Source organism: Octopus bimaculoides, chromosome 10 (assembly GCF_046866305.1).
Source record: "Octopus bimaculoides isolate indiv1 chromosome 10, ASM4686630v1, whole genome shotgun sequence".
Lineage (NCBI taxonomy): Eukaryota > Metazoa > Mollusca > Cephalopoda > Octopoda > Octopodidae > Octopus > Octopus bimaculoides.
The window spans coordinates 71,120,799-71,136,253 of record NC_142937.1 but is presented as its reverse complement, the minus strand read 5'-3'; the positions used below and the strand labels follow the sequence as shown (position 1 = coordinate 71,136,253).

Here is a 15,455-nt window from a genome sequence, read left to right as displayed (position 1 = left end):
ATGCACACAAACAAACAAACAAAAAGAACGCAGCTCTGATAGCAGACAGTCAATGGCTACTAGAAAGGTTGCAAGACGCAATGAAAATTTTAGGAAAAATAAATAAGTAAATGAGTGGAAATCAAACTAGTGAGTGTGTTAAGTAATAAAGCACTAAAAGAGAATGATTCTCCCCAGAGAAATATTTAGATGCAATCTATAAATGGGCTGAAGAAAACAACATGCAATTTAATGCAGGTAAATTCTAAGCCCTCTGCTATCAGCTTTCTAGTGTTCATATGCTGCAACAATGATACTTTGGACCAAAAGGAGTGGCAACCTTTGAGTTAGGTAGAGTGCATGATCTGGGGATTGATATGAGCAACAACACCTCATTTCACATGCATATCACCAGGATGGTAGCAATGTGCAGGCAAATGACCAGATAGATGCTGAGAAATTTCAGAACAAGGGACCTGGAATCTATGCTGGTTCTATGGAGGACTTTTGTACTCAGCTGTCTGGACTACTGCTCTCACCTGTGGTCACCTCCCAGTGTCAAATTGATAGTGGAACTTGAGGCAGTTCAGCGGTGCTACACCGGGAAGATTGTGACTGAAAGAGCTATGACTCTACTCCCTAGAATGAAGACAGGAAAGGTATGCAGTGATATACATATAGAAGATTTTGGAGGGGTTGGCACCAAAGAGCTCTACAGTCCCCCAAACTGGACGTTACTGCATTGTTACAAAGGTTCCAGCTACCCCTTCTAAAGTGAGGGCCATACATTGCAACAGCTTGGGATTCAAGGGGCCACAGATATTTAATGCCATGCCAAAACAGCTGAGGCTTCTTCATGAGTATGGGTAGATGTTTTCAAGAAACAATTTGATCTCCTGCTGTTCAAGGTCCCAGATGAACCTATATCACAGTAAGAAACTCAAAAGAGGGCAGGAGTGTTGAACTCCCTCCTTTATTCAAAAGCCAATCATATAAGAATGGTCATTGAAAAGGTTATTACACTGGCAGTGCTCCAGCATGGCTACAGCCTTTGGGTTGAAACATACAATAAAAGAATATATATATAGTATGTATTGAGGTGTGAGGTCAACACTGTTAAACAATGAATAATTAAACTGAATATAGGCAAACCGAATACTCAAATTTGTAAAGAAATCTTTTTTATTTAAATTAGACAGTAGTAGTAGCCACAGAAGCAACAGCAAAAAATTCAAAATAGTCACATAGGATAATTAATTACATAGGGCAAGTTACCTGGTTTCCATAGCATATTAATGACTGAGATTACAACATCCTTCTTGAATGGGATGTCAAATTGTTGCAAGGTTACTCATTTACAGCTGAGAGGTGTGAAGTAATGTGAAATGAAGTGTTTTTGCTCAAGATCATATTGCATTGCTTGAGTCAAGAACTGAAACCATGGGCTTGCAATTATCAGTGCAACAGACAAACCACGACACCAAGACATATCCAGGTATATATATTTTTTTATTGCTCTGTCACCAGTTACACGGTTGACTGTCTATAGAAATGAATAGATAATGAAACTGAACTATTGTGAAATACTCTTTACTCTTTTACTCTTTTACTTGTTTCAGTCATTTGACTGCGGCCATGCTGGAGCACCGCCTTTAGTCGAGCAAATCGACCCCAGGACTTATTCTTTGTCAGCCTAGTACTTATTCTATCGGACTCTTTTTGCCGAACCGCTAAGTGACGGGGACGTAAACACACCAGCATCGGTTGTCAAGCGATGTTGGGGGGACAAACACAGACACGCAAACACACATACATATATATATATATATACATATATACGACGGGCTTCTTTCAGTTTCCGTCTACCAAATCCACTCACAAGGCTTTGGTCGGCCCGAGGCTATAGTAGAAGACACTTGCCCAAGGTGCCACGCAGTGGGACTGAACCCGGAACCATGTGGTTGGTAAGCAAGCTACTTACCACACAGCCACTCCTTAATTTTCTCCTATAAATTTACATATTGATTTTTTTTCTGTAGATTTGAAAAGCTGATTGAGGTTTTCACCCAAAATAAAACAATAATTGCTGACAAAAGATGGGATAGTCATGGCTGGAATTCCTTTCATTATTGGTCAACTCAGTCAGAGATAACTTGGGGTTAAGCAACAATAACAACAATAAATGCAACAAAGCTCAAACATGGACATCATATAATACAAAGGACATACTCATCACCATATATTTCTCATCCTTCAACATTCTCTGATGCCCTGATTTATATGACAATTATTATTATTATTATTACTACTGAGTGAGAGCAGCGCATGCCATCAAAGTGACATGGGTACAAAATATATGATGCCCATTATACCCACCATGACTACCCACCTAATAAGGGGACAGCAGGCACATGCATCACAGCCATGAGTTTGTGACATGGTGATCTCATATGAAGATAAATAGTGCATGACCTTACAGATGGGGCCCAGTTAGAATTTTGTTTAGGTTGAGTAGCCCACCCTGCTCAAAAGGTTCCTGAATAATGTTTGTTTAAGGATGATGAACAAAACACCCATATGTTTGGAAGTGAATTATCCAAATCCTTAAAAATTCCTCTCAGCACATGGAACTGGTCAAGGTTAAGCAATTGTCAAGCAAATCTGTAGAATTGAGCAGAATATTTGCTGTAGCTTTTACAACAAGACAAAACATGTACATGATAACACTTCCAATCAGTTCAGGTCAGAAGCCATGACAGCCACTGTCTGGTACTGCATCAGGGCCATTTATTATTATTATTATTATTATTATTATTATTTAGATACTGCCAGAAAGGAAACATAATTCCTTGTAAGAAAAAACCTGACTTGTTAATGTTTCAATTTAAACCAGCCTGATCAAAAGTGGTCCATTCATGACTTTCCCATCTTGCGTTTGCAGGTCTAGTGTAATGTACGACTACATTATCCAATAGATCCTTCCCTAAGATGTAGGGTGTGCTTTGAGGAAGATTCAGCTGTTATTTTGAGTCAGGGGTGGTTGTCAGGTAATGAGACATTTGTTCAAATTGAGCCCCACGCCAAAAAAGGGCCATGAACACACTTGAGCACAGGACACTATGATGAATCTTTAGTATGTCCTTGTGGCAGATGATGGAATATCAATGCTTTTTAGCTGGGACTGGCATACTACATGAAGCATGAAACAATCTTCAGCTGTTGTAGAATAGAGGGCCCCATTGACAATTCTCTAATTGGGACACACACTTTCTAATGCTGGCCCTACTTCTAGTGAGTCAGGACACCATGTACAACTCTTCTTTGAGAAAATTCATTACTTCTAGCCCACGCTAGGCTGTTTCTCTTAGATTAACAATTCCATTGGGAAAGGCATAAATTGATGTTCAAGATTTTTAATTATGCAAAATAGAATTGTTATGAAGAGAGAGATGAGATGAAGACAAAGAGAGAAAGAGAAAGTGAGAGAGAGAAAAAGAAATAGAAGACAGAGAAACAGAGAGGGGGAAGGGAAAGAGTGAGGAAGAGAGGGAGAGCGAAGAGAGAGAAAAAGAGAGAAAATCATCCATCTCAATGAGGGAGAGAGAGAGAGAGAGAGAGAGAGAGCAGGTCATCTATCTCAATGAGTGATTGAAAATTAAGTAACTGGAAGTTAATGAGCCCTAATAATTGCTTGTGTACTTTGTTAAACTTGCTTTAGACTTTTCATGTCTCAAAGGTTTCATGTTCAATTCCAGCATGCACCACTAAAGATTGATGTTTTTGTATGAGAAAGAAACGAACAAGTTAATTAGTATTAATTAACAACACTTTTATTACTTTAAGTTAAACTACAAACAGAACTGTCAGAAATTCTATAAAACAATATTGGAGAAAAGAAGATATAGTCAAAGAATACAGGGATAGACTTTGTTTTTGATTTTTTACAAGAGATTATAAACAGCTATTTGTTTTATTTTATTTATAATTTCATGGAGAAAGAAAATTCAGTTTCTGACCCTGAATACTTTGTTATTTTGTTACCACCCAGTTTAAAGCTTCATGAATCAGAGTCAAAATTATTTTCAATTAAAAAAAAAAGTAAAAAAAAAAAAAAAAGTTTTAAGAAGGTAAGGGGAAAACTCATATCCTGGGTAGAAGTCAAATTTACATCAGATTAACAGTCATCATAGTCTTATGCCTTGCCTGTTTCCCAAGCTTGTAATTTTTTCAAAAATGTGTGAATAAACAACCCTCATATGTATGATAAAATCACAACTTGGTCATCACATCTCATTTCAAGTCTATTGATTTATTTCTTATCTATTTAGTCTTTAAAACTAATTCTTCAAAATAGCTGTTTCCAGTTCTTAATATTAATGTTATAAAGCTGTGACAATAAGTAGCCATAAGAATAAGGTTTTCATCAAACAAAGCAGAAATTTTCTGTGAACTGTTCTATTGTCATTATTGCCATGTTTCAAAAAATAAAAAAGTTTTTCTAGTCTTCCAGAATAAAATAAAACATCCCAGATTCTCCCTACCCCACCTCCTTATTGGATAAGTTAAGAACTAATGGAAAGAATTGAATAAGCATAAAGTAATTGTTTCTAATTTAGGCACAAAGCCAGCAATTTTGAGGGGAGAAGCTTGTTGATTGCAGTGACACCAGTATTTGACTGATACTTTATTTTATCAATCCCATAAGGACGAAAAGCAAAGTTGACATCAGCAGGATTTGAATTCAGAATGAAAACAGCCAGAACAAATATTGCATGCCAACTTGCTACATTCATAATAATAATAATAATGATAGTTTCAAATTTTGGCACAAGGCCAGCAATTTAGGGGGGAGGTCTACATTGATTAAATCAGCCCCAGTGCTCAACTGGTACTTAGTTTATCGTCCCCAGTGGCATTTGAACCCAGAACATAATGATGGGCAAAATGCCACTAAGCATTTTGTCTGGCATGCTAAAGATTCTGCCAGTTTGCTACCTTAACAACAGCAACAACAATAACGATAATTTCTTCTGCTAAAGGTACAAGGCCTGAAATTTGTCGAGAGGGGACTAGTTGATTACATCGACCCAGTGTTTCACTGGTACTTAATTTATCGATCCCAATAGAATGAAAGGCAAAGTCCACCTCGGAGGAATTTAAACTCTGAATGTAGCGACGGGTGAAATACTGCTAAGCATTTCGTTCAGCGTGCTAACGATTCTGCCAGCTCATCGCCTTAATGATAATAATAAATAGAAATCTGTTTTTAAAATTCTAAAGAGTATTGTCCCCTATTACAAAATTTCTGCTTTAGATGTTTCTCCCATAAATTGGTTCTAGAAAGACTAATAGACAGAATCATCGACTGCAACTTACTGATATGAATAAGGCCCTTGAAAGTTAGTAGCACTTTTCTGAGATACTACAAGAATCACGATTAGAGCTGATGATAACATAAAATAAATATTCGTCGATGAACTATAAATATCTTTTACATTTAAATAATAGGAAATATTCACAAGATGTAGAAAATCATGATAATGAAAATATATTGACGAGTTAGTTCCCTTAGATAGCACGGGTTATCTCCCTTGAAATTTCGAGTTTCTTGAATGATTCTTGCGCTATATCTTCTAAAAATATTAATTTTGGCTTCAATTGAAGAACATTTGGGTAGAAGAAATGGAAGATTGTTGACAGTGAAACGATGAAAATCTTTGCGATTTTCTTTAATAAGAAACTGTTGTAAAAATAAATTAATTACAAATATGTCAAAAACTGCCCTTTTCATGGTTAAAAAAGAGAAAATCATATATATATATATATATATATATATATATATATATGTTTCCAGGTGATGTCCAATGGATATATATATATATATGGAAGACTGCAAGTAACAATAAGTGACCAAGCATGTATATCATGCTCTTGTTAATATTTATTTTCGAGTAACATATACCACTCGACTTTCATTAAGTATAAAAGTAATGAAGACTGCTGTATAAACAGTCCTGGATACCAAGGAGAAAAGTGTGGTAATATCAGGTACTGAGTATGTGTGCATATATTGTGTGTGTGTGTGTGTGTGTGTATAGTCTTTTGTAAGGCAGATGCACAGGTACAATAAACACTCGAAATATACAGAAAACAGACTTTATCAAATGCCAGGGAAGATACCTAGAAGTAGTTGATAGCTTTCATAATCTAGGTGACCAAGTCAGCAGTGGTGGGGAATGCTCTGAGAGCATAGTTGCTAGAGGAAGAATAGGTTGGGCAAAGTTCAGAGAGTTTCTACTTTTGTTGACAACAAAGAACCTCTTCCTCAGAGTGAAAGGCAGATTGCATTATGCCTGTATGTGAACGGGAAAGCTACATGGCAGTGAAACATAGGCCGTGATGGCAGAGAACATGCAAAAGCTTGAAAGAAACGAATCTAGTACACTTCATTGAATGTGCAATGTCAGTGTGTATCTACAGCTGAGTGTTAATGTCTTGAGCGAAAAATTGGGCATAAGAGGCCTCAGATATGGTGTGCAAGAGCAATGATACCAACTCATATCTCCCAGATCTGGCATATGGCATCATTGTATCAATGAGAGATAGCTGAGAGGTTTGTTATGATTGTACTGGTATGGTCATGTGATGCATAGGGATGAAGACAGCTGCATAAAGAAGTGCTGATATCTAACTGTAGGGGGAACCTGTAGAAGAGGTATACCCAGGAAGACATGAGACGAGGTGGTGTAGCATGATCTTTGAATGTGGGGTCTCATGGAGGCGATGAGAAGTGATCATGACCTTTGGTGATTTGCTGTGTTGAAGACTTGTCAAGTCAAGTGAAATCATAGTTGTGGCCAGTGCTGGTGATATATAAAAGCATTCAACTGGTGACATGCAAAAAAGGCACCCACTACATTCTTGGAGTGGTTGGTGTTAGGAAGAGCATCCAGCTGTAGAAACCAAGCCAAATTCAGACTGGAACTTGGTGTAGCTCTCTGGTTTACCAGTTCCAGTCAAGCTGTCTAACCCATGCCAGCATGGAAAGCAGGTGTCACATATACACACATACGTTTGCATTTGTGTGAATGTGTTGTACACACATATACAATGTATACATACACAAAAATGTTTGCATGTGTGTGTATGTGTGTGTGTGTGTGTGTGTGTGTGTGTGTGTAGTGAAAGAGAGAGAACGATACACAGAGGCTTAGGTGACACCTAATTAGAGGGCAGAGTAAGAATGTGTGCGGGAAAATTTAAGGGAGCTGTTATCTTTCCTGGTTATGAAGGGTTTCTCTTTGTGTTTAAAGAAGAAATTGGCTGATGCTTTCAGATGAGGTTCGATGTTGTATGATAATAAAACCTGGAAAATAAATGTGGGAGATGAGCAAAGGTTGGAAAGAAACAAGGCAAGCATCCTTCCCTTGTAAAACAGCACAGATTGAATTGACAAAATATACAGGTACATAAAAAATCTGCTGTTGTGTGCAAGAAAGAAGACTGCAAAGGCAGCATGGAGAAGAGGTTGATGTGGAGGATAAGAATTGAGTAAAAAAATGTCAAAAAATCCAAATAAAAGAAATTTGTGGAAGAGGAATATCATGGAAGACATAGATGTGTTGAAGGCTGGTCTGAAGAACTTAAAAGACCCTAAGAAATAGCAATATGCTGTGTTGGGTGTATGTGCATGCATGCACACATGCACATACACTCATGCACATACATGAAATAATTTGTTTTTAAGAGTAGGATATGATGTAGAAAAGCTACAATTAATAGCATGTAATTACTGGCTTCTATATATATATGTGTGTGTGTGTGTGTGTGTGTGTGTATGTGTGTGTATATATATATGTATGTAAGTGCATGCATGCAGGTATGTATATGTGTATGTATGAATGAATGAATTTGCTTGTTTTTTTTTTTATGACAATCTAAATAGAAAACTCAATATCTTTTGGATAAAATACTAAATATTTATTTAGATGAATGCTAGCAGTCATTTATATATCTAAATGTACATGTGAGTATGTGCAAATATGTAAACTGTATAGGTGCCAGGGAGTTTGATTGACTTACATTACAACTTCTGCTATAAAATGCAGTGGACTCATAGTTGAATGCCTGAATAACACCTTATAGCTTCATTAAATATGAAGTGCAATTTTACATTCTGGCTGCAATGAAGCTATAAGATGTCACTCAGGCACTCAACTAGGAGTTTACTGCACCTTATAGCAGAAACTGCTGTAAGTTAATGAAATTCATAAAATAATTGTTTATTCCTTTGTCATCTCATTTTCTTATTACTGCTCTATACTTGTCTAACACTTTGTTCTGAAGCATACATATATTAAGCTCTGCACCAGGTTATTAGTCTTGCAATGTCTAAGCAATATATATATATATATATATATATATATATATATATATATATATATATATATATATATATAATATAAACTCGTGTTTATTCTTGTGTGTGAGTTAAGAAAATCGTTTTGATATTCAAATTTGAGAAAATCTTGTATAAAAGAGTAGTCTGGTAGTTTTGTGAACCAAGGATATAAAAGTATAAAAATCATAGTAGAGCTAGATAGAGTCCATATATGGATATTGGTGGGTTGTAGTTAGTTAGATACTGATACCCGGAGGACTCCTATATATGACATCATACTGAAGGGATCTCTATGTACAGATACAGTGGACTAATCCTTTATGGAAATTATGTCATTTCAAGATTCATTGTATTACTTTAATCATTTCTGTACGTATATATATATATATATATATATATATATATATAGGGTAGTTTTTATTTTGTGCCTGAAGAAGATCTCCCTCTTAAAATGTTTCACACACACACACACACATATTAATTAATGAAATTCCAACTCAGTCAGATTTCCAAGTTTTATTATTTGCAATTTTTATAATTTTACAATTTTACAATATTTAAACAAACTAGTACTTTCATGCATTACGCAATCATCAGGTTGATGTAGTGACAATCTTGTTCCACAATTGACATCTGTTAATTGTGAACAGTTGTCAATTGTGGAACACGATTGTCACTACATAAACCTGATGATTGCATAACACATGAAAGTACAAGTTTATTTCAATATTGTAAAATTGTAAAAATTGCAAATAATAAAATGGGAAAATCAGACTAAGTTGGAATTTCATTGATTAATATAATCTTCTATACACACTCATACAAGATCTTATATATTTACACATATATACTTATATATATATATATATATATATATATATATATATATATATATATATATATATATATATATATATATATTTATATATACACACACACAATCATACACATACATATATATATGTTGCATTACATTATATTTCACAGATTTATTTTGTTATAAAAAAGAAACTGTGTTTTGTCATTTCACATGTTCTTCAGAAACTGGGAATATTTTGTGTCTGTAGATACAACATATATTAATAAATTAATTCAAAACTTTCTCAGTGCAATTCTGAACAAGAGTTAAATGTAGTATGGTGAGAATTAGGAAAGAAAATATCAAAAAATGAGTTCTGCATGCCTGATGGCATCAAAAGTTCAAACACACACACACACACACACACACACAGAAGGGGAAGGAGAGAGAGAGATGGGAGGGAGGGAGATGTCTCCTTGATCATTGAATTAAGATTAACAGAAGCACTAAATAATAATATTTTTTAAAGGTAAATAGAAACAGAATGTAAATTTACAAGTATGTGCCTCCTGTAACCACAGAATTTAGCTTCTTTTTGAGAATGAAATTTAATGATATAATTTACTTTTGATAACAAGGATAAATTGTGTGTTTATTAAAAAAAAAAAAAAAACAGGCTCCTAAATTCAATGTTTCAAAATGGCATCCACTGGTAAGAAATTAATTTACACCACCTGTCCTCGTCTGTTGTTGTTTTTTCGTACATTCTCCCACATAATTTACAGAGTTTCTATATATGGTAGACTTTATTTCAGAACTGTCTCAAAGACAGTTATCTGCCTGAGGTGGGTCTGGTGGGGTGAAAATTTATTTGCAATATGCATTGATTAGTTTTGTTACACGTGATTTCACATTGTTGTGGAAGAACCATCAATAACAAAAAACCCTTTGTAATTATCGTTATTATTACATTATTGTTGTTGATGTTATCACTTATGACAAAAAGCCAAATCACTGTTTATTGGTAAATGTCTCAGCTGTTTGCCATTTTATTTCCATTCAGTCTTTAATTTATATACAAACTAGCACACACATACAAGCATATACACGCATGCGCACACACACACACATACACATATATATATATGCACACATATACATATATATACACACACATATATATATATATACATATATACATACATAATATACATATATACACACACACACATATATATATACATATATACACACATATACATATACACACACATATATACATATATGTACACACACACATATACATACATATATACACACACAGATATATATACACATATATATATATACATAATACATATATATATATATATATATATATATATATATATATATATATATATACACATAATACATATATATATATATTTTTATAAACATATACACATACACACACATACATCCATACACATACACATACATATCCATATATACTTTCTCATTTTTTTTTTTTTAGTTATTTTTAATTCTTTTACTACAAAAAGTCAAAATCTACAAACAAGTCCCTACAGCTCTCGCCACCTTGATACAGGTTGTCAAGTGCAAGAGGAAGGATGATAGTTTTTCAAATTATGCCATTTATATTTAAGAATTGGCCAATTCTTGATGGTATAATCCAGTTTTAATTTGCCCATCCAGTTTGTTTGCTAAACACAGGGCTTCAAATAACTGACATCAAGGGGTTAGGGATAATGTCAGCATGAACAAAATATTTTGTTGATGTGGCCACTACTAATGGCTACAGTCATAAGTCTTCAATCATAAATCACACTCTTGTTTCTGAGTTGACATCACCAATTATTAAAGGCTGAAATTCTTGATGTGTTTTGTCCAATTTAGATATATCATTGTAGTATGTAACCCCATTTCCGTCTTTCCAAGGAAAATTGTTGCCAACACCAGGAATGGAAACATTTCTATTGTTCTGTTCAAAATATTCAGGATTTTCTACAGAAGCCATCGTGGTAGCTCCAAGTATGTCTTTCATTAATTCATCATTTGTTGGTTCATAATTATTCTTGTAAGAATCTGTAAAACAATAGCAACAATAATAATTAATGAGGTTTTACTTTTAGAGTTAATTAATATTTAATTGTGTTGGTATTTAATGTTGTGAATTAACCTAATCAACAAGTAAATAAGTTATTAGAGTTAAAAGTTTATCTCAAACACTAATTACATTATCATAAAGAGGGTGAAATATTAAATTCATTATAAACCACCAGCACTGCTACTATCATTGTTGTTTTAATAGTCCCTTTTCCCTGCTTACAGAGAGGTAGACTGTCTACGTCTGGATTCCCTTCCTGTCACCAACCCTCACCTGTTTTGAAGTCATAGTCAGATGTTGTTTTCGCAAAACATTGGAAATGAAAGACATCATTTTTATGATGTTCACACTTATTGGTTTGAATAGAGTTGTAGTATCGCTGCCACCACCACCACCACCACCACCACCACCACCGCCAGCAGCAACAGCACCACCACCACCACCTACATCATCATCACCACCACCACCACCATCATCATTTAAAATCTGTTTTCCATGCTGGCATGGGTTGGACAGTTTGACAGAAACTGAGCAGCTTAAGGGCTGTTTAGGCTCCCTCTCTCGTTTGGCATTTCTAATGCCAACCACTTTACAAAGTGTACTGGGTGCTTTTGCACAGCACTGGTACAGGTGCTTTTTACATGGCACCAGCACTTACAAGCCCACAAGATTAGGGATGTTCAGCAGGAGAGGGTTACAAGGGACGAGCTGGTATGCAAGGACAACCACGCTCTTACTTAGCTTGGTATGTATTTACAAGCACAGCAAACCACTATGAGTTTCAGTCCCCTGTCATCTCCTCTGTGAGTCTCAACATTTGTAGACCCGTTCTCACCCTTTTTTCTCACGTCTTCCTTGGTCCATCTCTTCCTCATTAATTTTCCATGCTTGCATAGGTCAGATGGAATTTGTTGGAGCAAATTTTCTACAATCAGATGTTCTTCTTGTCATCAGCCTTCACCTATTTTCAAGCAAGGTAAGTTTGTTTTCTAGTGGCCAGACATATTTAATATGTAAGACTAGAAAATGAACAATATTGTTTAAAGGATGATAATGCCCATTTACAACCATCATATGATGTCATGGCAAGGGTATACACTCACACACACACACAGACGATGATGATGATGTATGGAGGACTGAGATGACGGAAGACACTACTGGGGTACTTATGGGACGAAGACCTAGAAATAATACATAGCTTTGGGCTACATGTATATAAGTTAGGTGGAAAGTTCTGAGGTTAAATTTCTTCCTTTGTCCCACATTCATTTCTGTTGAGAATGACCACAGCTACAATTCTCCTCCTCCTCCTCCTCTGCTGCCACCACCACTACCACCATCGTCATCATCATTTAACGTATATTTTCCACGCTGGCATGGGCTGAATGGCTTGACAGGAACTGGCAAAGCCAGGGGCCACACCTGGTTCCATAGTCTGTTTTAGCTTGGTTTCTATGGCTGGATACCCTTCCTAACGCCACCCACTCAACAGAGTGTACTGGGGGTACTTTTTATGTGACACCATCACCAGCACTCTTTATGTGGCACCAGCACACACACTAATACTTTTTATGTGGCACCTTGGTTTTAGCATCTCAATTCTGTTGTGGTGGGCAAGTCTTCACTGAAAACCACAGCCATTACTTGCAAGCGAGTGTGACCTGGTGGTTTGTACCACACTTTCACTAATTGTTTTAAGTACCTGAGTAGTTGTGAACAGACGCAGACATTCTCCTGGGGTCTCCTGACTTTATCTCAGCAGAACTTCAAGGATATGGCAGTTGGATGGAAAGAGGGTTGCACCAGCCATAAGCTGGTATTCATTTTTAGATAAGTAGACTGGAATAGCATAAAATGATGTACCTTGTTTAGGAACACAATATTCTACTCAGTGCAGGAATTAAACTCACAACCTTATGATTGTGAGCCTAAAATGCTAACCACTGGAGCACACACCTTCATGTTGCTCGTAAAATTAAAAAAAAAACATACAAAAAAACCTACTTCAATGCCCATCTAAAGCTCTTTTTTTCTCTTTTCTCTCCTTCCACTTACCTTTATTGTGATATTTTTCACTTCTATTACCCTCTCCTAATCACCTCTTAGTCTCTCTCTCTCATCCCCTCTCCCCCTCCCCCTCTCTGTTTCTGCTTCATATCAAATTATTGTTACTATCCTTTCTTAACATTGCAGCTCCCATTTACAAACACAATACAAATAGAGCAACCACACACCTGTGCTACCATTAATATCAATGTAGGCTGCTGGATTCACTGACTTTGGTTGAAGGTAATCATCTTCATCAACAGGTAACTGACGTGAGGTATGGAATGGTGCAGAAGGAGCCAGTTTGGGTTGAATTCCCATCATGTGGTTTGGATCAATTTCAATGATATCATCTACAATAAAAGATAATTTTTTATCACATGCCAGATATACACAATAATACCACAGAGCATATACATATGCATGTGTGTGTGTGTGTGTGTGTGTGTGTGTGTGTGTGTGTGTGTGTGTGTGTGTGTGTGTGTGTGTGTGTGAGTGAGTGAGTGAGTGAGTGTATGCGTGTATGTGTGTGAAGGTGTTTGTGTTGATCAAGTTAGTCTTTTGCTAATCTGAGTTTTATCTGTTGATACACAGGATTGGCAGTCAAGTAAAGAACTTGTCTGAAGAACTTGCCTGAAGACCTTGTCTACCCATGGATGAAACCCAGATAAGCAAGAGACTGACTTGCCCAAAAGAAATATCATTAATCTCTGCTATGGTACCAAGTACTCTTTCCTCCAATAGTCGACACTAAACAGATATATATATCTATACCTACCTAGTTATCTATTAATCTATCTATGCCATCCCCACCTCTCTCTCTATTATATATATATATCCTGCTATACTCAAAAAGACCTGTACTCCACAGAAGAAGTGTTAAGACTGGTCCCTCTAATGGTGTAAAACACTTGTGGTGGTGTCATGTAAAAATGCCCATGTGATACCACATAAAAACACCGAGCACACTTTGTAAAGTGGTTGCATTAGGAAGGGCATCCAGCTATAGAAACCATGCCAAATCAGACTGGAGTCTAGTGCAGCTCCCCAGCTCTGGTCAAACTGTCCAACCCATGCCAGCATGGACAATGGACATAAGATGATGTTGATGATGATATCAAATAAAATTTTTCACAGGCTTTTACATGTTTCCAGACATTATTTAAGGTTCAAAAAAGATAATTTAGTTAGAAAATAAGGGTTGTTGTTGTTTTAACCTAGACCAGCTCCACTCAAAGAGACCTATGATTAATGAGATTCTGCCCGTTCTTTGCTTGGATATTGTGTATTGAGGAATACATGATCCAATGTGACCTTTTTCAAAGTGGAAGAATGTGGTTTGAGAGATATTTTAAGAAGATTTTACTATTATTTCTAACAGGCAGATCATGTAGGGGGTCCCCTTTATAAAAAAATTAGGGCAATTAGATATTTTCGCACAAGAGTGTTAATCCTTAAAGTAACTTGGCTATCACTATCTTGTCTGGTTCACTGGAAACTCAGGATCAGAGAAAAGGTTTCTTTTTCCTGAGCAATGACCATGCTGGAGCACTGATGACTAAAAACAAAAAAAAAGAGTAAATAAAATAATTTATGTGAATATAGCTTATATATATTTATACTGTGTATATACCTCTGTCTCTTGAATATTTAATAGGATCGGTACTATAACGAGAATTAATGCTGTCTAAATGGCCGCGATTGGGATCCATCTGTCGTTGATGTCGAGCGGCTGCTGCTGATTCAAGATGGCCATAACGTTTTTCTCGACGTCTGTTATCAAGTTCATTTTGTTTTTCAATGCCGACATCTGGGTGAAAGACATCTTCTGGAGAATTTCCTGAAGCTATCTGTAAAAATGAATTGGACAGACATTATGAATTGGAAACCTGTACATATACTTATATATGTAACTAGTAGGAATATACATATGTGAAGGTCATTAGGGTGTTGTACATATGATGATTGAAAAAAGATGGTTTTAATTCCTGGACTGTGTTGTGCATTTGTGTTCTTGAGCTAAGCACTTTATTTCATGTTGCTTCAGTCTACTTAGATATAAACGAGTAACCCTGCAATGAACTCCTGTCCCATTCAGGAGGAATGTCATGTTCTTG

General features: G+C 35.9%; 1 protein-coding gene across 1 annotated transcript in view; it reads right to left on the bottom strand.

The window, feature by feature from the left end:
* Positions 1–10,680: 10,680 nt before the first annotated feature.
* LOC106882365 (epidermal growth factor receptor) overlaps positions 10,681–15,455 on the bottom strand; it is a 42,204-nt gene continuing 37,429 nt past the window's right edge. The window contains exons 16-18 of the mRNA XM_089358748.1: positions 14,972–15,188; positions 13,527–13,691; positions 10,681–11,267 (exon numbers count right to left, since the gene is read on the bottom strand). Of these exons, the coding sequence (XP_089214874.1) occupies positions 11,005–11,267; positions 13,527–13,691; positions 14,972–15,188 (645 nt within the window). The 3' untranslated portion in view covers positions 10,681–11,004. The remainder of the gene's footprint in view (positions 11,268–13,526; positions 13,692–14,971; positions 15,189–15,455) is intronic.